The sequence below is a fragment of the Natator depressus genome, chromosome 14 (assembly GCF_965152275.1).
Source record: "Natator depressus isolate rNatDep1 chromosome 14, rNatDep2.hap1, whole genome shotgun sequence".
In the NCBI taxonomy this organism is placed as follows: domain Eukaryota; kingdom Metazoa; phylum Chordata; order Testudines; family Cheloniidae; genus Natator; species Natator depressus.
This window is the reverse complement of record NC_134247.1, coordinates 41,143,001-41,169,074: the sequence shown is the minus strand read 5'-3', so window position 1 is coordinate 41,169,074 and position 26,074 is coordinate 41,143,001. Positions and strand designations below refer to the sequence as shown.

Sequence of the window (26,074 nt, the reverse complement as noted above, 5' to 3'; positions counted from 1 at the left end):
TGCCTGCAGAACCCCCCTCCCCACACTCCTGCTGGGGAATTAGGGCTGGGGCGTGGGGTCGTGCCCTGCTCTGCCCACCTGGCGCTCCAGCTGCAGAGCAGGACAAGACCCCGGACCCCGACGCCATTCCCTGGCTGGAGTTCTGGGCGGATGGAGCGGGGCAAGCCCCCCGAGCCCTGACCCCACTCTCTGGCAGGAGCACTGGGCAGGCAGAGCGGGTTGAGGCACAGAGGCGCCCATTTTTCTGGGGCCCCTGGGCACAGGCCCCATTGGCCCAGTGGCAAATCCGCCAGTAGGGAGGAGGTACAGAATAGGTGGCTGGTGAAAAGAGGGGGAGGGTCATGCTAGTAATGGGGAGGCTGACTTGACATTCTGTTTACCAGAGACAGGACCATGCTGGGGTCATGGTGGATGGAGAGAGGAGAAAAGACACAAGCTCCCAGCGGTGATCACAGGAGCTTCCCAGATCTGTATAATGGAGCCAGGGGAGCCCCTGTCTGTGATCAAGGCTCAGTTCCTCTGCTTGAGACAGGAGCAACGGTCTCACACAGACACAGTCCCTGCTCACCCAGTCAGTGTGGGGTCACTGCAGAGCTCCTGGCTTTCTTCACGGGGGAAAAGATGAAGGAAGAAACAAAGGGACACTGGAGATCGGACATCATCACAGGGAGACAGAACAAACTCCCCCTGGAGAAGTGGCTGTGGAGGTGCATGTCCCACTGGTTCTGTACAAGGGGTGGCAGCGGCTGTCACAGATCTCTGCAGAGTGCAGTGCACATGCCAGCGGTGGAGGGGCAGGAAGCGTAGGTGCAATATGCTACAGATTCATTATGGTGTGGTAGGACATAGGCACAAACCTCACCTCACCTTGTGACGCGCCGTGAAATGAAGGGTGCTGGGGAGATCTGCCCTGAACTATCACATCCACTCCCATAAACAAAGAAAAAGGGGCACATTGCCTCATGGGAACAGATATTTGGACATTGATAAAATATGATCTTTAATTACCTTCTTCTATAGGTGCCACGGATCTTCTCCACCCTAAAACCAGCCACATAATTAGAGATGAGAGCGGATCTGAACACGTATTGCATGATTCAATATTGTACAAACTAATACACTGAGGGAAAAAGAAAGTTATTCGTTCATCAGAACCTCCACTGGACTGCATGAGTGTCTCTCTCCCAGGGTGGATCTTCACTGCAGAGTTAGCCCAGAATCTTACCTGGCTGTTGCCCCAACCTGTTTAATGCACAAGCACAAAAACTCTGATTCAAGTTTGGTGGTGCTTTGCACCCAGGTTAGCTGGCAAGACTTTGGGTAGAAGCTAGAGCCCAGGTATCACTTTACTTCAGGTTGGTTACATGCCTACTCTGCAGTGTGGAGGGAAGATAATCATCTCAGGTGCTGATAGTCCACCAGGGCCTTCGCACAATTCCTCCTGGGACATATTTTTTTGGCCATTACCTACTTTACTACTGTATTGCTTATGAATTTTTCAAATTAGCTTTTGGTGTGAAATTCATCCAGTTTAGTCTTTCCCCACCTTTTATAAAGTTACATTAACGAACAAACCCCAAAAGAATCATGATGATGATGATAAACCAAACAAACTAACTAAAAAGGTTTCCTATTGCAACAATTTTAAAATTTAAATTTAAAAGCAAACAACCCCACCACAATTAAACAAAGAGCCATGTGAGACTCCAAAATGGTACAAAAAGTTTCATTTCAGAGGAAGGATGATGATACTTACTTATCTCGTTATCTCGTTTCTCTGAAAAAGAAAGAGAAATAAATAGATTTTTTTAGGCATTTCCCTTTTCTTATGTTTTATTTCTCCTTATCATCAATATGACAGTAAAGGCTGAGAGAAATCAAAGTCTTCTTCAGGACATCAGACAAGAGGATCCAGTGGTCCCTTCTGGTCTTAAACACTGTGACTCTATTGCATATCAGTTTTTCAAACTGGCTTTTGGTATGAAATCTCTCCACTTTAGTGGTTCCCCACATTTTATACAATAACAACACTAACCCTTCCACAAAAGAATAAGAATAAAAAGCAACTAAACAAAAAAAGGTTTCATATTACAAAAAAAATTGTAGAATTTAAATTTTACAGTGAACTCCACAACATTTAAACACAATCTCGTTTGCCTAAAAATTAAAGAGAAATACCCGTATTGTTTGTTAGGAGTTTCCCTTTTCTTATGTTTTATTTCTCATTATCATCAATATGACAGTTAAGACAGAGATTATTTCTAATCAAACTCCTCTTAAGGAGATCAGACTAGACCAGTGGTGCTCAAACTTTTCCTGACACGCCCCCCACTTACTAGTAATAGAGTCTGTCTCAGCCCCTCCTCCCATGTCCATTACACCACAGATGGCTGAGTCCAGGAGCTTGGACTGAAAGCAGAGCTGGGGATAAGGGAAGAGCTGGAAATAGAGGGCTGGGAGCGGCGAGGGATTGTGGGCAGAGTTGGGCTGGAGGCAGGGCAGGCGGGGGAGTGGAGCTGCGGGGGAGCTGGGCTGGGGGAAAAAGTGGAGCATTCTTCTTCTTTATTTAGGACCAGATCAGTGGATCACACATTCTTTTCATGTTAAATTCCTAAATTGCCCTTATTTATTTATTAGAAAAAAACCTTTATTTACAGTATATTTCTCCCTCTGATATTTACCTTTCATTTTAAAGAGATAAATGGTGAGGGCAATGAAACCAAACAAAACCACCAGGATCACACTGAGCGCCACCATCCAGGGATTCACCCTCGGGAAAAAGGGATCTGAAAAACAAAACACCCAGGGCTTGCCTTAGTTTGGAAGTGGTGACTAAAAGCAGATTTTTTTTTCCATACAAATACATAAATAGTGCCCAGCAGGATTTGCGTGAGCTAAGAGTGGAAGAATGGTGTTAGGGGGCTTATTCCTTCACCCACTTACTTCCCTGGTCCTTCTCGCATGAACAGAGAGCAACAATACCCGAAGTCCAAAGGTGCAAACAATTCGATGTTTATTGGGGTGAACTTCCAGCAAGCATGATTCCAGTTTCCTTCCTTAGTGTCCCCCTTCCCAGCTCTGACACCACAGAGCCTTACACCTGTGTCCCTGTTCCCATTCCTGCCCTTAGCCAAACATGATTCCAATTTCCCTCCCACACACACACTTCCTGATTGACTGCAGACTATATAGTAAAACTTGAGTTCTGCTTAGCTATACCTTAACCAATCATTTTACTGAAACTTAACTAACTAATCCTCATATATTGTAACATGATTATTTAACCAATTATATCCCACCACCTTAATTAGTTTACACCCAGCAAAATTAATTATACAGCAGACAGAAACAATCACAGAACCAGACAGAGATTATGCAGACAAACAAAAGGGAAATGGGGACTACAGTGATAGAACAAACACAGAAATGAAGATTTCACATCCCAGCTATTGATAAGTGAGTTCTTTCCAGACAGGATGCTATCAAACTAAGTTTCCTCTTACATCTTCTAGGCACTTCCCTTTCTCTGGAGGCGATAGGCATTATCAGGACAGGATCGTATTCCTAACAGCCCAAAAGCACCTGATTTCAATGTGACTAGGTTGGAATGTTAGGCTCTGACCATTCGCTTCCCAGCTTATGGCTGCCTTTGCTGCTTAGCCAAAAATCTTAGCCTAAGCACAGGGCCTCAGACTGTCACAGTAAGAGAAGGACCTTACACCGGCAGACAGTGATTTTGATTCTTTCTTTTATACCTCTAGAACTAGCTAAGTGATAAGAATACACCTAAATTCTTAGAGTATAGGCCTTTACAGACAGGCCTGAATATCTATATCCTAACAAATGGCCATATCTACCCAACACAAAATACCAGAAATGGATTTTTAAATATGGCTCCAAACAACACAGCTTTACCACTGATTTATGCTTGAAAACACAACCCTGATTTGATTCATTGCTATTCAGAGGGCAAATTCTCTGCTCATAAAACCCCATTGATTCCAATAGGCTTATACCAGAAAAGGATTTGGCCCTTAGCAGTAAGCAATATTCAGAAACTGCCAGATTAATTAGCATATTTTTGAAAAATCCACTGTTACCTCCTAATTTTGGGAAAAACCATAATCACAATTTGTCCAAACACTTGTGCAGCAAATTAAGTAATTTCCATTTGCTCTTCTTCTGTTCACAGTGATTCGGTCATCTAAAACAGGATGGAATTTTCAAATGTGCCGAATGTCTTTTCCACACATGGTTTGTGCTCTGATTTAGGGAACCTGGGGCAACCCTCTTATGGGGTCATTCTTAAATTGACAAGATATCAGAGTTGCACCAATTTAAATAAATTGATGCATAAAACCTTAAATCATAAATCAGCTTCATAGTGCTCTATCTCCATTTAGCTGAAGTCGATAAAGAATTGACCGAAGCTAAATCTATTTAGGGGACTCTGAAACTTATACAAAAAGTTTTCATACAAGCGGGTGGCATCGCTTAACTAGTTAATCAGCGCATCTTTTGCGTGTAGACAAGGGGTAAAATGAGTCCTCTTGTGGATCCAGACCAAAGTGAATTAAGGAGCACAAGTCCCATTGAACATCAGTAAAACCAATATCACATGACTTAGGTGACATTTCACACAAGTAATGAAGTTGGTGAAGTGAGCAGATCACTAGAGCTCTGCGTAGATACAAAACTGTTATCCTCATCCAATCTGCAACCCCCCCCCCCCCCAAAAAAAAAAATGATGAGGATATCTGTGGATATATATCTGTGGGTTTACAGGGCTCTACAGATCACAATCAAGCCAGAGTACAAAATTTATCACATTCAAAAAAATCATGAAGGTGAATTTAAGGTTACAGGAACCTACTAAATCAGTGGATTGAGTGAAAATTTCATCTCAAAATGTGTATAATCTTAATACTCACAATTAAGGGGATCAAGTTGCCTAAACTGTGATCCTGTAAAGACACCAGCCTCCCATCATCTGTGTTTGTATGTGGATTTTGAAATATCCACCACAGATGTTTCAGTTCTTTTCTTCCTATATTTTGTTTGGTTTCTGGTGGTGGTGAGTTCAGTGTGGGGTTTGGATGGTGACTGACCTGCTACATAAACTGCTGACTCCTTTTCTTGATTGAGAACGGTGTTCCTGATGCAACAGGACAAGTTTTGGTTTGAATGTTCTGTTACAATGATCGCAGTTTCTGTTTCAAACAGGCTGTTATCTCCTTGGGATGTTGTTTCAGAGAGTGATGGTAAATGTCGCCCACTGAGATCTCTCCACAGCACCTCGGGCTCTGGGTACCAACCAGCTGATCGACAAACCACCCGAATCCCTCCATCCTGGTGACCTTCAACAGAGAGGAGAGGAGCAGAGCCCAGACCTAAGGGGAAAATATATAAGGGTGTTAATTCCATACATTAAATGTATAAAGCAGAAGGGATGAGGGACAGTCTGGGGATCCCTTACTCACATGAGAATGCACTAATTCAAGCGGGTAGTCAGTAGAAGGGATACATGAATATTGGAATGTCTGAAATGCCAGTGCTCATGAACACACAAAAATGTGAACAAATATATAAAATAATTTCACTGAGACAGTGGGAGATATTGTTGTCTCAAGACAGGAGCAACTGAGTGCTGAGCACCTTTGGAGAAATGACCACATAGATATCTGAATAGGATCTGAACTTTTGAAACTCTGATAATTAGTGCATTAGATAGATATATTTATTTTTTTTAAATCAAATTGGCTTCATGGTTACCTTATCAAAGCAGCAAGGGAGAAATGCTCAGTCTTGACTAGGAGTGGTAAATACATAATTTCCCCTTCCCACTAGGACACTCTGCAATCCATAAACACCATATGGTTATCGTATGATTATGATATAATTATGTAGCATCTTGTACAAGATGTGTCAAATAAGGTGTCAAGGGAGCCTAGGGTAAACCAGGCCCATATTTGTCTAGAAGTTTTTTCCCTCCTTTCTCTCCCGCCTTTTGGAGTCAGTCAAGAACATCTTTTGGGCAAGGAAGTCTCTTGACCATTCTGAAAATGTCTTTAATAAAATGTTGGGAAAGTTTTCAGCATATTTTCCAGTGTCTGAATGTGGTCGTGTGCTGAAATCTAGTCACGCTGTGTTACGCTAAAATAATTCACAAGTTACTAGTCACAGTTGTTGCAGTATGAAAGAATAAAAACTGCAGCCCAGACTAAGATAATACAGACAAGAGCTGCTGACCTGCTACCTTCAGTTCCAATAGGGCTTCTTCATAAAAAGGACCATCTTGAACAAAACAGTTGTATTGTCCTTCATCTGAGGGTCTGATATTAAGAATCTGCAAGGAAACATTCCCACCCATGATGCCAGCTTTCAAAAGCTCTGTCCTTCCATGATAGTCTGGCATCTGCTTTCCATACTGCTCCTTTCCTTCATAATACTGGTGAACAACTGAAGTGAACTCAGATCGGAACCATCTCACCTCCATGTTCACAGCGCTTATCCTGGGGGACAGGTGACAGGGTAACACAATGGCCTCACCCATCCTGGCAGTGACAGGGTGACCAGGACCGGTCACTCTGAACTTGGCTGTGAAATACACCAAAGCAAAAAGAGAACAAGCTTAGAGGGGAGTGGAAAATGCTATAAACGAAAAGGTCAGTAGGTTCAAACTTTCCAAAAATTCAGCCTGGCATGCAAATTTTCAACCTGAATATTTGAAATCTGGCAAATTTACAAACAACTCAAAAAGGCATTTATAGTAGAAAGTGACAGGCCAGCTCAGGTATAGGTGTCACTGATAACTCTCCTTATATTAATTTGACATGCCACAGAGCCATTTCAGTGCCCCATGAATGGGCAGGGTGACCTGAGTATATACCATGTGTACCTGAGCTCTGTGATCTGTTCCAGCTGTAGCTCACGAAAGCTTATGCTCAAATAAATTGGTTAGTCTCTAAGGTGCCACAAGTACTCCTTTTCTTTTTGCGAATACAGACTAACACGGCTGTTACTCTGAAACCAGCCTTCACTATATTTCTGATGTGATTTCTCAGTGTTGGTTTTAATGTGAGAAGGGGGAAAAAAGATGAAATTCTGACTCCACTGAAGTCAACAGAGATCTCCTAGGATTTCACCCAAATGTTCTGGGACCCAGCTTCTTTGGAGACCACCACCTCTCACCTCGTATGAGGACACAATTTTCTCTGAGAACAGCTGAGGTTCTCGAGTTCTCCTCCTCTGCCCCTCTCCTGCTGTTTTTAGTAGGCCTGGGCCTCTGCCAGAACATTTTCAGTAAAAGGTCTTCAGCTCTGGGACTCACTTCTTGCCTTGGCTTCACTGAGCCCAAATCTCTTCAGCTACAGGCCAGGCTGCCTCGGTGTTTGACACAGGATTGGGTCAAAGAGGATGTAAGCATGTAACATAGGGTATTCAGATACTATGGTGATGAAAGCCATACAAGTACCTAGATATATAGAGACCCTGAGTTGCATCATGTGCAGCGGATGGAGAATTACTCCTCCTGAAGGGGTGGGGAGGAAGTGGAGACTTATTCTGTACTGATATGATCCGTTCTGGGATTTGTTGTAAGGTTTTTTGTTTTGTCTTTTTCAGTTTTGTATAAAGGAGTAGAACAGGCACGATTTACAGATCACTACGATGAAACAAATCCTACAAGCAGCAGCAGGAGCAATGGGATTCCTACCTGATTCCAGCTTGTGAATGTGAAAAGTAATGAAGAAAATGATCCAACCAGTCAGAGAGGAGCTCACTGCAGAGCTAGGACAAAATGAAAGAACCTTCATCTTCACTGTAACTTGATCTGGATAACAGGATGGGGAAGAGAAAAATACTTTATCAAACAGGGTGGATTTGATTTAAATCAAATTCATTTAATCATGATTTAAATCACTAGTCAGAAAGACTCCATTTAATCCTGGTTTTCTACATAAAAGTGCATTCTTGTTGGTTGTTATAACCTTAATACATATTCTTCACAAGTCAGAGGTAGATGTAGGTTTCATTTTTAGAAGGTACACACTATACATTTTTAAACAGTGATTTATTTTCAAAACTTTTCAGATTAGTTTTACAGCTATATCAGACAATGAATGATTGCTTGGTTATTTCATTTACCAAAGGTAATTGACGCAGATATTTATGAAGGCATTGGGAGGTGAATGATCTCCAATTCAACAGGTTAATCATTAATATTTGGAGGATTTTCTTGCCATGCTGTATTAGGAGGAGAACATCACCAGACAGACATTTAAATTGTTTTATTTAACTAAAACAACAACAACATTATGTATTCTGGATTTTTTTCTTCAACAGCAAACATAGAATATTTTAACAAAACAAGCATATGAATTTTTGAATTTAGTAAAATATTCAAGGTTTTTAAAACCAGGTTTGTTTTTGTTAAAATTCTTTTTAACTAAAATAGTTAAATTAAATATTTAAAAAACAAAACAAAAATTAAATTGACTATGTCAGCCAGGTCAACATGAGAAACGTAAAATATCGGCTTCTGCAGTTAACTCAGTCATCTGTTCATAATCTAGGAAAGAAAAACAAGCTTTCCTGCTTTTTCAGGTCCCAAACGATTTCTCAGTTTAGAATGAATTAGTCCAAAGGAAGAAAATATTCTTTCTACACTGGCAGAAGAAGCTACTGCTGTTAAAAGTGAGATAATCACTTCAACAGTCTCTGAATCCAAGTGCTTAAGTGACTTCCACCAGTTCACTGGTGTGACTTTCTTTAAAACATCGTCAGCAAACATGTATTTCTTGAATGGTTCACCCTTAGCTCTGAAGTTTATTATAGTTGGCATTATGGAGGGATGATTGCTGGATGCCCATGTCATAACCAACTCCTCTTCTTCAGCAGTTAAGGTTTGACCCTGATACCGAGTATTGAGAATATTTGTTGTCCCATTCGTTTTTTTAATGCTTGTAATTTAACTCTGTCATTGCACATTTCTCTTTTTAAGATCTCACTCAGTTCCTTCCAAATTTCAACAGTGTCAGCAATAAAACAGCTGTTTCCCTGCATTTTGTTCAAGGCTACAGAAATAGGCTTCAGGATACTCAGCATGTGTTCACCATTTCTCTTAAGCCCAATGCTGAGAACTTTGGCTGTGACAGTGCCATCTATTTTTTCACGATTTTGTTCACAAACTGTCATCAGATTAGGCCAGTTCATGATCTAGTGCTCAAAACGGTCCACAACTGAGTTCCATCGCACGTCTTGTGGGCGTATTAGCTTGGTTCCTTCCATTTTTTTTCAGAGCAGCTGCTGCAAAGTGGTTGTTATGGAAGTATTTTGCAATTTCAGAAACATTAACCTTTATTTCTGGAACACTGAAATCTGTGGCTAGAAGGTGCATCAAATGAGCACTGCAACCGTTTGTTATTAGCTTGAGACTCTCTTCTAAATTTCTTCTCATCTTGGATACACTTCCAGCATTGTCTGTGACCAAGCTGCGTACTAGACACTTGAATTTTTTTTTCAGTTTGTTACAGCTTTTACTGCTACTTCTTGTAAGTATTCTGCTGTGTGCGCATTTCCTGATGTATCAATTGTTTCTGTAAGGAAGACATTCCCTTCTTCTATTGTCACACAAGCACATACAACAGGATCATTGTGGACATTGCTCCACCCATCAAGACTCAGGCTAACAATTTTACCCTCTAGACTTTTTGCACACTGTTCAATGTCTCTTTCATACACTTTATCCAGCAATTTGCCTGTGACATCTGCTCTGTTGGGTGGACTTTATCCTGGTCTTAATGACTGAACCATGTTAAAGAAGTGTGGGTTCTCAATCATACAGAAAGGAGAGTTTGTTGCATAAACAAACCAGGCAATTTTTTCATCAATTGCCTCTCTTTGTAATCCACTGGTTCTTATCACAAACTTATCTATGGCTGTTTCTGGATGATGGAGTTCGTTTTTTTTTTGTTATAGGTGATATACTGTGGCTATGTGACATACATGATGTGTCTGAAACACTATCGCTGGCAGATAACTCTGAAACTGTACATTGGCCAAACTGGATTGTCTCTACGCAAAAGAATAAATGGACACAAATGGGACATCAGGAATGGGAACATTCAAAAACCAGTGGGAGAGCATTTTAATCTCCCTGGACACTCAGTGTCAAATCTGAAAGTTGCCATACTTAAAAAAAAACTTCAAAAACAGACTCCTGCGTGAAACAGCTGAGCTAGGATACATTTGCAAGTTTGATTGTATCACACTTGGCTTGAATAAAGATTGGGAATGGCTGGCTCACTACAAAAAACATTCTCACACTTTTGGTATTCACAGCTTCTCATTAACAGCTAGTAATGGGCCACCTCCCCCCTAATTGTCTTGGACTCTTTAACATGGGCCTCTGCATAATAATGCTCCACACCCATCTCTGTAAGTATATATTTATTCACCTGCCAAACTCCAGTTTAAACTCCCACATCTGAAGAAGTGGGCTAAAGCCCACGAAAGCTTATGTTCCAATAAATTTGTTAGTCTTTAAGGTGCCACAAGACTCTCTGTAGTTTTTTCTGAAACTATCGAAAATGATGGTGATCTTGAAGGTGGTCTTCAGAATCCTGTATGTTGAGAATGGATTCCCCTAAACAAAATAAGTCAATGCAGTTATTTAATTATTATTACCATACTGCTCATTTAGTGTGATTCATTGCATTCACTGACACTCAGTACTACTTTAAAGGTGAAATTGTAAAAGGAAGATCTGCCTATTTCAGCCATTTATTTTTTATCACAACTGCATCTAAAATGGTAGTACCATAGAGTAACAACTATATTTTTTGCTGAAACATGAGAATTCAAGAATAGTCCAGAAGGAAGACAGGCAGTCCTTAAGAAAGAAGTATGAAATAAAAAAGTTTACCAACCTGAAGATCCTGCATGTTCAGACATGTTCCTTTCATAATCTTCAATGCAGTTTCCTCCTGAGAATGAACACTTCTCATGATGTTGTTTCATTTGGGCAACAAGGCCTTGCGTTTCTTTGTTGCACTGTTTGCATTTTGCAAGCATGCCTGTGTTACTTCACAGGAAGTGAAGGAATGAGGAACTTCATTAATATATTCCCGAACTGGGTCTCTTTTACGGCCTGCTGCCATTATAGGTTTTCCCTTCTAGTGAGAGAATGGTATGGTAGATCTCAAATCAATGAAGGCTACACTCAGAAAGACCTCAAGACTTCTGGAATATGCTGCTCAAACAGTTTTACTTTTGTTTCGACTGCCTGTCCTTCTCACATTTATTTCCAGACTTCTCCTTTTCCAGATCTATTCAGCCCCCAACAATCTTCTATTTATTTAACATTTTGAAACTTTGCACTTTTAGAGAGAGGTAAGGGATTGACTCTGTGCACACAAATTTGCAGAGGGACAGTAGGGTTGAGGTCTGTTATTTCTCACCTCTATATATTATTTATTTTAAAACATTTTTGGTGTTAAAAAGCATGTTATCTCTGGAGACACAAATCCACACTTTGAGAACTGCAACACTTGTTGGATCATATTAAAGAAGTTCTGTATTAAAATCACAAATGAGTTTGATTCCCCATAGTTTAAATTCCAGGGTATTACTAATTAAGAGGTCTCTTGGTTTTTGGTACTGTATCTCTCCCTCTATGTGTGAAACTTGCAAGCTGCTAATTGTGTTAGTACATTCTAAGACAGAGTCTATTCTTAAAGCAATTCTTTGTAACAACAACTACTCACACAGAGAGAGACTCAAAGCAATACGCTGTAACAATAGAAACAGCACCCAGAGACTCCCCGCCCTTTCGTAGTATTCATCTCGCTTTGTTAACAATTGTGATTAAAATAGAGATAGAGGATGTATGTGGATGGATGCTTGGTGTGGATAATAACTGAATGATCAGGGAGGTGCCAGCCTAAGAATCCAGTGTCCATCAGCTGAAGAAGGCGTCAATTGGAAATAACCGGAGGACCCCCGGAGGGCAGACTAGAATCCACCCAACAGCCTCAAGAATGGGAGAACCAACGAACAAGATAACATCTAGCAGCACGGAGCCGTCAGGAATGTGCCATCTGCTGATTGATTCAACAACAGCATGGTGAAGCAATTCCCATAGACTGGCATAAGAAGAAACTCCTATAAAAATGGACTCTAGAAAGTGAGAACTTTGGGGGGGTCTGATTCTGCAAACCAACTTCCAGGAGCATCACATGAACATCTGACAAGGCCCTGCTCCCTCCTCACGTCCAGGCCACCTGGCCAGTGGCTTGGCATGAGCAACTCTAAGGCTCGTAACTATAACAACCTTGCAGAACCTGTGTGTGTGTATGAATGTGTGAATAAATATGAGATTGAATGGAATGTTATAGCTATAACTAACTGCTTACTATGATTCTTCCTGTAGTCACAATAAATGTGGTATTTTGCCTTTTTCCCTTTAATAAGATCCTGCTGGTTTTTAATTTATTGGTATAACACCGAAACCCACTCCCCCAAAAATCAAAGTGTTTGTGTCCATTCATTTTTTTTCCAAATTATTTCAAGCTGTTTTTTTTTTTAAATGGAAAGTTCCATAAACATTTCAAGTCAATCAAACAAAAATCATGCAATTTTTTGGGTGAAAAATAATTCCCCTTTTTTTAATCGTGCGCAGAGATACCCTCATGAATTCTCCCCGCTGACGGCTTTTCACACAGGGAATAACCTGTCTCACAGTAACATGGGCCTTTCTTGCCATCAAATCTTCCCTGAACCCAGGACCATAAAAATCACCCCTGCTAACCACCCTTCTACAGCTCTGTGGTCACAAAGATAGAAGGCAACATTAAGTTATCACAGGATAACAATGCAATGTGTACAAACTGATCACTCTGGTTGTTGTGGATCCCTTGACATGCATACAGAAGACCAATACCAAGCTACAAGTGGTGACATCCCCTCATTGTCTAATTGCATTAAAGATTCTGGCCCAGATTCAGTCATTAAGTCCATCCCTATTCAGCACTACATTTCAAAGGGTGCTTCACTTTAGGCACATGCTTAATTCCCACTGATCTCAAAATGAATAAAGTAATTTGTTTCCATTGATTCTGGACAAAACTGGACTTTTTTTTCTTTAAAGTATCAGAAGCAAAAGGACTCAGCCCCACAGTCAGCTCGAAAACTACGGACAACAAGCAGGCCAGGAAACTATACCGATTGCTGCGGAGTTTGCAGCCCCACGTTTCTTCCTATATTCTAAATACAGGAAGTTCCTTTGTTACAAATTTCCCTTTAACGTCACTAAAAACTGGACTGGGCCCAGGATTCTTGGGTGAAACACAGTAACAGAGGAAACGAATGACCTAGTGAATGTACTGTAAAAATCCGGCAGGGCTGGGAAACCGATCTGAAATGGACTCGGAGGGCATGTCATTCTCAACGTACACATGCGGTACCGTTTCCATACAGAGCAAAACAAATTCTCACGGGACTCTCAAGTCTTTGTGTTATTAACAATCTGTCCCGGACAGAGCCCTGACCGTGATCAAGGCAAGCAGCCAGAGTTCACCTACCGGATTGATCCTCCGGAGACGGGTCATGGCGCGTAGGGGGCGGTCTGTCCTTCTGAAAGCCTCAGGCTTTGTCGAGATAGTCCCCTTAAACTATAAATTATTTCATTTCGTCAAGATGCCCGGCTACTTCTGGGTATCAAATAGCTGCCGTTTGATCACAGCCTTTTCTAGCAAGTTTAAAAAAAAAATCCTGTTGTTCCACAGGGATAACCGTACTGTCCTCTGGCAGCATTTACCGAGTGTGAAAGCGAAAGTAACAGAGGGACTCGGAAATGGCGGCAATTGCAACCCCGGGTGGAGTCTGAGAATCTCCTCCTAAAGAAACAGCCACGTGGCTGCTGAGGGAGAACTGGCCGGCCCGGAAGAGTCAAAGTTTCTGGGGCTCCAAATGCCCTGAATACAGGAGTGATTCTGAAGAGACTGGCTCTTGCTTTTGGGTGAACTGTAGTAAATGTCACAAATAATCATCACCTCTTACATTATGTCACCAGAATAAATATTCCCCTGTGGACAGTTAGGAATAATATGAACAATACCTTTGCAGTGCGAAACTGGAGTAGAGGGTGAACCTCATTCTTTATGACTGTAACATCAGAAGATTGAAGCCCTGACTCTCCGTAGGGACAAGACTCAGTCTGAGGCCGAACAGAGAAGTTAGAGAATAGCATTAAGGAATCCTGAGTTCTGACCGGGCACCAAACGACGTTCTGTCCCGGAGTAAGTGATCGGTTGGAAATACTAATTGTGACACTGCACCCCGCATTCTTCATAGAAATGTCATTATTATACGATTATGGTGTAACTAAAATATATTTTTTGCAATATGGGTCATGTAAGATGTCGTTGGAAAGGTACGGACTATGGATACTGAATATGATTATCCTGTTTGTATGCGTGTATCAATTCTGTATCTAAAGTTAGAGATATTGACTATGTAGCAATCACAACGTTGTTTGCACCTGGGGAACGCCCACTAGACAGTATGCACTCAACCTGGATGGGCCTTTCGGAAGGACAAAAGAGCTGTAAAGATACTAATCTCCCTCCTTCCTGAGAAGTCTCCTAGGAGGCTCCTTTGACACTGCAAGGTCTGGTGATCCTGTTACATGGCACTGGCCACCATCTTACCCTGGTACTTTCCCACTGGGATGGGTGTGGGTCAGACTAGGAGACAAAGGATTCCTGCCATATACTAAGGGTATGTCTACACTACGGAATAAGGTCGAATTTATAGAAGTCGGTTTTTTAGAAATCGGTTTTATATATTCGAGTGTGTGTGTCCCCACAGAAAATGCTCTAAGTGCATTAACTCGGCGGAGTGCTTCCACAGTACCGAGGCTAGAGTTGACTTCCGGAGCGTTGCACTGTGGGTAGCTATCCCACAGTTCCCGCAGTCTCCGCTGCCCATTGGAATTCTGGGTTGGGATCCCAATGCCTGACGGGGCTAAAACATTGTCGCGGGTGGTTCTGGGTACATATCGTCAGGCCCCCGTTCCCTCCCTCCCTCCCTCCATGAAAGCAAGGGCAGACAATCGTTTCACGCTTTTTTTCCTGAGTTACCTGTGCAGACGCCATACCACGGCAAGCATGGAGCCCGCTCAGGTAACCGTCACCGTATGTCTCCTGGGTGCTGGCAGACGCGGTACGGCATTGCTACACAGTAGCAGCAACCCCTTGCCTTGTGGCAGCAGATGGTACAGTAGGACTGGTAGCCATCATCGTCATGTCCGAGGTGCTCCTGGTCGCCTCTGTGAGGTCAATCAGGAGCGCCTGGGCAGACATGGGCGCAGGGACTAAATTTGGAGTGACTTGACCAGGTCATTCTCTTTAGTCCTGCAGTCAGTCCTATTGAACCGTCTTATGGTGAGCAGGCAGGCGATACGGATTGCTAGCAGTCCTATTGCACCATCTTCTGCCGAGCAGCCATGAGATGTGGATGGCATGCCGTCCTTCTGCACCGTCTGCTGCCAGCCAAAGATGTAAAAGATAGATGAAGTGGATCAAAACAAGAAATAGACCAGATTTGTTTTGTACTCATTTGCTTCCCCCCCTCCTCTGTCTAGGGGACTCATTCCTCTAGGTCACACTGCAGTCACTCACAGGGAAGGTGCAGCGAGGTAAATCTAGCCATGTATCAATCAGAGGCCAGACTAACCTCCTTGTTCCAATAAGAACAATTACTTAGGTGCACCATTTCCTATTGGAATCCTCCGTGAAGTCCTGCCTGAAATACTCCTTGATGTAAAGCCACCCCCTTTGTTGATTTTAGCTCCCTGAAGCCAACCCTGTAAGCCATGTCGTCAGTCGCCCCTCCCTCCGTCAGAGCAACGGCAGACAATCGTTCCGCGCCTTTTTTCTGTGCGGACGCCATACCAAGGCAAGCATGGAGGCCGCTCAGCTCACTTTGGCAATTAGGAGCACATTAAACACCACACGCATTATCCAGCAGTATATGCAGCACCAGAACCTGGCAGAGCGATACCGGGCGAGGAGGCGACGTCAGCGCGGTCACGTGAGTGATCAGGACATGGACACAGATTCTCTGAAAGCACGGGCCCTGCCAATGCATGCATCATGGTGCTAATGGGGCAGGGTCATGCGGTGGAACGCCGATTCTGGGCTCGGGAAACAAGCACAGACTGGTGGGACCGCATAGTGTTGCAGGTCTGGGACGATTCCCAGTGGCTGTGAAACTTTCGCATGCGTAAGGGCACTTTCATGGAACTTTGTGACTTGCTTTCCCCTGCCCTGAAGCGCATGAATACCAAGATGAGAGCAGCCCTCACAGTTGAGAAGCGAGTGGCGATAGCCCTGTGGAAGCTTGCAACGCCAGACAGCTACCGGTCAGTCGGGAATCAATTTGGAGTGGGCAAATCTACTATTGGGGCTGCTGTGATGCAAGTAGCCCACGCAATCAAAGATCTGCTGATATCAAGGGTAGTGACCCTGAGAAATGTGCAGGTCATAGTGGATGGCTTTGCTGCAATGGGATTCCCTAACTGTGGTGGGGCCATAGACGGAACCCATATCCCTATCTTGGCACCGGAGCCCCAAGCCGCCGAGTACATAAACCGCAAGGGGTACTTTTCAATAGTGCTGCAAGCTCTGGTGGATCACAAGGGACGTTTCACCAACATCAACGTGGGATGGCCGGGAAAGGTACATGACGCTCGCATCTTCAGGAACTCTGGTCTGTTTCAAAAGCTGCAGGAAGGGACTTTATTCCCAGACCAGAAAATAACTGTTGGGGACGTTGAAATGCCTATATGTATCCTTGGGGACCCAGCCTACCCCTTAATGCCATGGCTCATGAAGCCGTACACAGGCAGCCTGGATAGTAGTCAGGAGCTGTTCAACTACAGGCTGAGCAAGTGCAGAATGGTGGTACAATGTGCATTTGGACGTTTAAAGGCGCGCTGGCGCAGTTTACTGACTCGCTTAGACCTCAGCGAAACCAATATTCCCACTGTTATTACTGCTTGCTGTGTGCTCCACAATATCTGTGAGAGTAAGGGGGAGACGTTTATGGCGGGGTGGGAGGTTGAGGCAAATCGCCTGGCTGCTGGTTACGCGCAGCCAGACACCAGGGCAGTTAGAAGAGCACAGGAGGGCGCAGTACGCATCAGAGAAGCTTTGAAAACCAGTTTCATGACTGGCCAGGCTACGGTGTGAAAGTTCTGTTTGTTTCTCCTTGATGAAACCCCCCGCCCCTTGGTTCACTCTACTTCCCTGTAAGCTAACCACCCTCCCCTCCTCCCTTCGATCACCGCTTGCAGAGGCAATAAAGTCATTGTTGCTTCACATTCATGCATTCTTTATTCATTCATCACACAAATAGGGGGACGACTACCAAGGTAGCCCAGGAGGGGTGGTGGAGGAGGGAAGGAAAATGCCACACAGCACTTTAAAAGTTTACAACTTTAAAATTTATTGAATGCCAGCCTTCTTTTTTTTTGGGCAATCCTCTGTGGCGGAGTGGCTGGTTGGCTGGTGGCCCCCCCACCGCGTTCTTGGGCGTCTGGGTGTGGAGGCTATGGAACTTGGGGAGGAGGGCGGTTGGTTACACAGGGGCTGTAGTGGCAGTCTGTGCTCCAGCTGCCTTTGCTGCAGCTCAACCATACACTGGAGCATACTGGTTTGGTCCTCCAGCAGCCTCAGCATTGAATCCTGCCTCCTCTCATCACGCTGCCACCACATTTGAGCTTCAGCCCTGTCTTCAGCCCGCCACTTACTCTCTTCAGCCCGCCACCTCTCCTCCCGGTCATTTTGTGCTTTCCTGCACTCTGACATTATTTGCCTCCACGCATTCGTCTGTGCTCTGTCAGTGCAGGAGGACAGCATGAGCTCGGAGAACATTTCATCTCGAGTGCGTTTTTTTTTCTTTCTAATCTTCACTAGCCTCTGGGAAGGAGAAGATCCTGTGATCATTGAAACACATGCAGCTGGTGGAGAAAAAAAAAGGGACAGCAGTATTTAAAAAGACACATTTTATAAAACAGTGGCTACAGTCTTTCAGGGTAAACCTTGCTGTTAACATTACATACATAGCACATGTGCTTTCGTTACAAGGTCGCATTTTGCCTCCCCCCACCGCGTGGCTACCTCCTCAACCCTCCCCCCTCGCCGTGGCTAACAGCGGGGAACATTTCTGTTTAGCCACAGGCAAACAGCCCAGCAGGAACGGGCTCCTCTGAGTGTCCCCTGAAGAAAAGCACTCTATTTCAACCAGGTGACCATGAATGATATCTCACTCTCCTGAGGATAAAACAGAGAGATAAAGAACGGATGTTGTTTGAATGCCAGCAAACATACACTGCAATGCTTTCTTGTACAATGATTCCTGAGTACGTGTTACTGGCCTGGAGTGGTAAAGTGTCCTACCATGAAGGACGCAATAAGGCTGCCCTCCCCAGAAACCTTTTGCAAAGGCTTTGGGAGTACATCCAGGAGAGTCGCGAATGCCAGGGCAAAGTAATCCTTTTACATGCTTGCTTTTAAACCATGTATAGTATTTTAAAAGGTACACTCACCGGAGGTCCCTTCTCCACCTGCCGGGTCCAGGAATCAGCCTTGGGTGGGTTCAGGGGGTATTGGCTCCAGGTCCAGGGTGAGAAACAGTTCCTGGCTGTCGGGAAAACTGGTTTCTCCGCTTGCTTGCTGTGAGCTATCTACAACCTCATCATCATCATCATCTTCTTCGTCCCCAAAACCTGCTTCCGTGTTGCCTCCATCTCCATTGAAGTAGTCAAACAACACGGCTGGGGTAGTGGTGGCTGAACCCCCTAAAATGGCATGCAGCTCATCATAGAAGCGGCATGTTTGGGGCTCTGACCCGGAGTGGCCGTTCGCCTGTCTGGTTTTCTGGTAGGCTTGCCTCAGCTCCTTCAGTTTCACGCGGCACTGCTTCGGGTCCCTGTTATGGCCTCTGTCCTTCATGCCCTGGGAGATTTTGACAAAGGTTTTGGCATTTCGAAAACTGGAACAGAGTTCTGATAGCACGGATTCCTCTCCCGAAACAGCGATCAGATCCCGTACCTCCCATTCAGTCCATGCTGGAGCTCTTTTGCGATTCTGGGACTCCATCATGGTCACCTCTGCTGATGAGCTCTGCATGGTCACCTGCAGCTTGCCACGCTGGCCAAACAGGAAATGAGATTCATAAGTTCGTGGTTCTTTTCCTGTCTACCTGGCCAGTGCATCTGAGTTGAGAGTGCTGTCCAGAGCGGTCACAATGGAGCACTCTGGGATAGCTCCCGGAGGCCAATACCGTCAAATTGTGTCCACAGTACCCCAAATTCGAGCCGGCAAGGCTGATTTAAGCGCTAATCCACTTGTCAGGGGTGGAGTAAGGAAATCGATTTTAAGAGCCCTTTAAGTCGAAATAAAGGCCTTCATCGTGTGGACGGGTGCAGGTTTACATCGATTTAACGCTGCTAAATTCGACCTAAAGTCCTAGTGTAGACCAGGGCTAAAGCTATATAGGGGAAGGAGTGACACCATCAATGATTCTTCTCAGTCTCTGCGCCCAAAGAAACACTTAGAAACACCTGAGAAACAAGGACTGAACTGGGGAGAAGGGCTGAATGCAGGTTAGAAGGATTTCTAGCCTGTGAATGAAACACCTGGGAAACCCAAGCTGTGAAGCTAATGCAGCTTGTGCCTTGTGAATCTGCCAACCTGTTTGCATCAACACTTAAGATGACAATCTGCTGTTTATAACCAACCTCTTTAGTATATTAAACTTAGATTGTGGGGCTTTTTGTTTGTTTGTTTGTTTGCTAAGTAATCAGCTTTGATCTAAACAACGAGGAGTCCTGTGGCACCTTAAAGACTAACACATGTATTTGGGCATAAGCTTTCGTGGGCTGGAACCCACTTTATCAGATGCATGAAGTGGAAACTTTAGTTTGTCAGTGTAACAATGCTGGTTCTGGCGGAACCCAACTGAGAGTGCCAATTCAGGACAAATTGCTTAAAGCAGGTCAGTTACCGCCCAAGGCTGGGGTTTCTATGCACACCAAGACAAATCAAACCAGCCAAACAGAGAAGACTTTGGTTTTACCCCACTGGCTAACCACAAGTCACACAAGCAATTCCCTTAGACACTCCAGGTTCTCAGTATCACCACCAGTGCCACTCGTTATGAGGACAAATGGTTATGAAAACCAATACCCCAGTAAAAGAAAAAAGCTTCTCTCAATCCCAAGGACCAGACCCCGGTCAATATACAAATCAGTTCTTACCCACAAATCACACTGTTGCCAATCCTTTAGAATCTAAAATCTAAAGGTTTATTCATAAAAGGAAAACGATATAGATGAGCGCTAGAATTGGTTAAATGGAGTCAATGACATACAGTGATGGCAAAGTTCTTGGTTCAGGCTTGCAACAGTGACAGAATAAACTGCAGGTTCAAATCAAGTCTCTGGAGAACATCCACAGCTGGGATGGGTCTTTCAGTCCTTGGTTCAAAGCTTCAGTGTAGCAAAGTCCCTCCAGAGATCAGAAGCAGGATTGAAGACAAGATGGAGGAGCTGCAGCAGCTTTTTATATTCTCTTGCCCTATGGTCTTTCTTTCTTTGTCCCAAAGACAAGCTGTCCATCACCTGGCCTGGAAACACCTCAGAGTTCTGTCCATAGGCAGGTCCCTGCATGTGTTGCTGAGTCCCAAGGCGTGTCTGCCTTCTGTCAATGGGTCAGTTGTATAGCTCATGGTCCTTAATGAGCCATCAAGCAGGCTAGGCAGAGCTGACACCAACTTGACTGGGGTGTCACCCAGAAGCATAGCATAAGTTTGAAATACAGTCAGTACAGAGCCAATACTTATATCTTTAAATACAAAAATGATACATGCAAACAGATAGCATAATCATAAAGAGTAAACCATAACCTCATCTTAGACACCTTATTTGACCCCCTTTATACAAGTTTTGGTGCCACTACAGGACCTTGGTTGCAACAATGTTCTATATGGTCCCAGTTCAAGTCAATAACGTCACAGCCAGGTATATATACACATGCAAAGATGGGTGTGTTACATTACTATGTGGAGGACCAGTGCTAACAAGGTCAATTCAATCAGAGTGAATGTGGCCTACTCCTAATAGTTGATGAGAAGGTGTGAATATCAAAAGGGAAAATTACTTCTTGTAGTGAGCTAGCCACTCCCAGTCTCTATTCACACCCAGTCTGATAGTGTTACATTTGCATATGAATTCATAAGGGGGGGACAAGGAGCTGTGCATCTCTCCCCACACATTAAAGGAGGGGGCAAATTTCATGAGCTTACGCTGTGTAGCTCCCTATACAGCGCAAGACAATATAACTTTGGGTTCATGCTCCAGAAGGGTTTTGTGCACTTGAGTGCTGGGCAACTCCCTGAGCAGAGGCTCCCCCCACAGAGCTGATGGCAGTCTCTGTGTGATTCTACAGCTGGGTGTGGCCCTACCTGTGTGTGTGCTGGGGAAGGCTGGCGGGCCTGGCTCAGTGGAATCCCAGTACCTGAGGTGGCAGCCCAGAAGTGGGATCCAACCCCTCACACTAATATTTACTAAACCACATCACAGACATACCAGCAGGAGAGTGGGGAGGGGGGAGGTGTTGTTTCATGGTCTCTGTGTATATAATGTCTTCTGCAGTTTCCACAGTATGCATCCGATGAAGTGAGCTGTAGCTCACGAAAGCTCATGCTCAAATAAATTGGTTAGTCTCTAAGGTGCCACAAGTACTCCTTTTCTTTTTATAAATATAAAGGGAAGGGTAACCACTTTTCTGTATACTGTGCTATAAAATCCCTCCTGGCCAGAGGCAAAACCCTTTCACCTGTAAAGGGTTGAGAAGCTAAGATAACCTCGCTGGCACCTGACCAAAATGACCAATAAGGAGACAAGATACTTTCAAATCTGGAGCGGGAGGAAACAAAGGGTTTGTCTGTCTGTGTGATGCTTTAGCCGGGAACAGATCAGGAATGCAGCCTTACAACTGTTAGTTAGGAAGTAATCTAGCTAGAAATGTGTTAGATTTCCTTTTGTTTAATGGCTGGTAAAATAAGCAGTGCTGGATGGAATGTATATTCCTGTTTTTGTGTCTTTTTGTAACTTAAGGTTTTGCCTAGAGGGATTCTCTATGTTTGTTTGTTTTTTCTGCCTCTTTCGCTGCCTCCATAGCTCTCTGGTGTGATTCCAGTGCAATGAACTGTAATCTGTTGGGGATCTTGGGGCAGTTGGCCTTTACATGCCCCGGCTTGTTACATTTAAAACATTGTCCAGCTGATGGGTCACTGGGGCAAGGTGGGTTGCTGGAGAATGGCGTGGCGTGACGATAAGGTGTCTGAAGTTTTCCTTGGTGTGTAGTTGGGGTCTTGGGCTGCCCCCGGTAGTAGGGTGTGGTCTGAGGGTGTCCCTTCTGGTATCCGCTCCAACTGTGACCAGGGACCCCCGTCCAGATTTGAAAGTATCTTGTCTCCTCACTGGTCATTTTGGTCAGGTGCCAGCGAGGTTATCTTAGCTTCTTAACTTTTTCCAGGTTAAAGGGTTTTGCCTCTGGCCAGGAGGGATTTTATAGCAGAGTATACAGAAAGGTGGTTACCCTTCCCTTTATATTTATGACATACACTTTTATCATTAACATCTGAACCCATCATTAAAATATTATATCTCTCCAGCTAGTTTCTTCTAGCTCCTCCTTCATTCTTTCTCTTTTCAGTTTCTCTTGCCTAGCAGTGGCAGGAGGTGCTGGGGAGAGCTAGAAAACCCTGCCCGGAAGAGAAAAGCAAACGATGTCTGGGGAAGTTGCTGAGCTGGAAACTCCACCCGAGAAAAATAAGAAAGGTCAAAGCTTGAGGAGCCTGAGGAATTCAAGCGGCTGCCTCCTCCTCCTTCCCCATTTGGCACCAGACTTCTGAAGACATTGGCTCTCTCTGGGGCCTGCTCTGGGTTTAGTGACTAGCTCTGCTCTGACACAGTTCTCCAGCTCTGGCAGACTTCTGGCTCCTTGCAGACATTCCGGGCCAATGTTACTGTTATTTAATCATGCTGTGATTGGACACATTGGTGCAGCTGGGAAGTGAGAACTGGCTCCGTTGCTGCAAATATGTTTCTCTGAGCCCTGCTGCTCCTTGGCAGCCAGATGCCAGGCCCTAGTGATTTAAACCAGGAGCAGACAGATAAAAATCACACCCCTGATACCACTGGGAGTGAAAGAGCTTCAACTTTGTCCCAGTTTGTCCCTTATCTGAAAGAGATGGTCTCCTGCAGCAGTTCCCCTCCCATTAACATGCCTGAGGCCACTGCTGGAATTGCTGCTGTGGGGAAGAAATCTATAGTTCATTCCATTCTAGCTGCCTTTGAATGTGATGTATCAGCCCGAAAAAAGATGGAAGCTCAGAGCCGTGTGCCCTGCAGAGCTCCCAAATTCTTGGGGTTTGTGGAATGTTCCTCATTCAAGCGCCTTCTGTTGCATGTCAAAGGCAGGTGCCATGACACAGACACCTGTGAAAGGAGAGACCCCTATCAAGTACCCTGCAGTCCACTGCACTAGAAGCTACGAGTGTGAGGGTTTGAGTCTCATTTCTACAGGCTTGTGCTTGTATTGCCCTGAACATCCTAATCCTTGTTAGTGATAAAACCTCATATCCCCTCAAAAGCAGTTAAGCATTAGACATGTTCCCTCCATGCTTCACCATTAAGGTAGCGGGGAAGTGTGATATTTTGGGAAATCTGCCTTTACACCTTATGAATGCTGGTTGCTGTTGTGGGTGGTTGTTAATGTATTTTTGAATGTGTCTGTGAATTCCACTGTTTCTGGCAGCACCTTCATCTGATACACACCAGACAGAGGACAATAGGCAGCGCTTAACCTAAATGGCCGTGCTTTGACCACACAACTGTTATGCTACCTAGCAATTGTATCCTAAGGGAAACCTGTTTTCCACTTGCCCTCTGCAGGTGGCTGGTGTTGGAGGAATGGAATGTTACGGAGCAGAAATCCAAGGTGTGATGCTAGCTTTTAAAAACCACAGAAGCAGGGTAGGTCAGGAGAATACTCCCAGAGAGCCACACAGAACAGGAAGCATTGGGCAGGAGAGAAGAAGGGGTAAGGACTGGCCAAGGTCAGAGTAGAAGAGCTGGGGAAGAAGCCTCCAGGTTTCAGCACACAAGGGATGCACGGCAACAGAAGGATGCTGGGTGAACTCTGACCCCAGCCCAAAGAGTGCTCTGGAGTAGGGAGGAAACATGTGGGTAGGGTTTGGTTTTGTGTAGGTCTGTGTGATGCTTGTGCTGTTAAAGGGCAATGCTGTGTTTGAGTCCTGTGAAAAGTCAGTCTGTTATGTGCTACACTTACCACATGCCCCTAAAAGAGTTAGCCTGTGACCCAGCAGGCTCACCCCTCAGATGGGATGCTGGGAGAAGGTGTGTTTCAGCTACTGGGGTAGCCTGGGGGTCAGTGGTGGACGGTAGCCTAAGGCAGGTGGGCTGAGGGGCTTCATTTCCATGAATGGGTAAGAGAGTGAGACATACGGCCCAGGAAACATACCAAGGAGGCCAAAATACTGCGTCCTGCTGAAACCCAGGGAAGCTTTAAAACACCCTATGATCCAGGGGCTGGATTCCCCTCATAGCACTCTGGTCGGTGGGGACACTCAACCAGACCTGTGACAAGTGGCTGCACAAGGTCACTGCAGGAGGAACAGAATACTCTTTTGAACACTGTTTGCCAGAAGCTGGGAATGGGCGACAGGGGATGGATCGCTTGATGATTGCCTGCTCTGTTCCTTTCCTCTGGGGCACCTGGCATTGGCCACTGTTGGAAGACAGGACACTGGGCTAGATGGACCTTTGGTCTGACCCAGTACGTCTGTTCTTATGTTCTAACCCATAGCAGCATAGCCACCCAACAGACCTGCCTATCAGGATTTCTGAATGGTGTATATGGTATTTGGTTACCTATCACTAACCACAACACCACAACAGAGCCCAGGAGAGAACCCAGGAATCCTGATCTCCAGTCTGCTGGAGAGTAAACAGCTGTATATGCTGCAAAATGTGTGTCAAGCACCCCTCCCTCCCCGGGGTTGAGCCACAGAAACAATAGCAATTACTCCTGAAACTCAAGTAATAGACAGGGTGATTTTGTGGTTGCAAGTCATAATTTTCCCCCGAGATTTTTCAATGCTTTATTTCATTCAGACCATAGTTAAACTGTTATAATCTGTAGCCTCTGGTCTGACATGTAACAAACTGCAGTTGTTCCACATTGCGAACAGTTGTCACACATTTTGATTGCTGGCATCATCACACATTGGCCAGTTTGGAGGTTGAAAGTGAGAAACTAGCTCCCTGTTACAGATATTTAATCACACTGCCCATGTGGTTGCAGCTCGGTAATGTGCACTGGTGAGATTAGGGTGACCAGATGTCCCTATTTTATAGGGACAGTCCCAATATTTGCGCCTTTTTCTCATATAGGCACCTATTACCCCCCACCCACTGTCCCAATTTTTCACACTTGCTGTCTGGTCAACCTAGGTGAGATTTGAAAGATTTCTCTTTCAAGACCTTCCCATGTCTATGTGTGTGGGGATATGGATCTTTTTCTCCAACCTTGACCCCAGAATTCTGGGCACCCTCTATCAGTCTGCTATGCAGATTGGGAGGCCATTCTCAGCACAAAAAATGGAGAGAATCATCGCTGGGAGCAATGCTGTTGCCGGTGTTGGTGGCTAACTCAGAGCTGATTTATCCACTGTCACCTTAGGCTTCGCCCACCTGCTCCATGGCTCCGGTGTTATCAGAGAACTTGGGCCCACTTGTTCTGAGTCTGAAGCTACTTTCAGCGACTGCTTCAGGAGACAGAGCTTCAGTCTGGCATCCCATGATTTTCTGGTCTGGGTGGAGAATGAGAGGTGGACAGAGCACCTGTCTGAGACGTGAGATTCTCCCAGGTAGAATAGGCATCTGCTGTGTCTGTCTTTCAGTGGGATGAGACCAACCCAT

The 26,074-nt window shown here is 44.6% G+C and overlaps 1 protein-coding gene across 1 annotated transcript in view; it reads right to left on the bottom strand.

Annotated features, from left to right (window-relative positions):
- LOC141998490 (zinc finger protein RFP-like) overlaps nt 1-26,074 on the bottom strand; it is a 208,131-nt gene that overhangs the window by 1,172 nt on the left and 180,885 nt on the right. Inside the window, exon 7 of the mRNA XM_074971351.1 lies at nt 6,257-6,273. Within this exon, the coding sequence (XP_074827452.1) occupies nt 6,257-6,273 (17 nt within the window). The remainder of the gene's footprint in view (nt 1-6,256; nt 6,274-26,074) is intronic.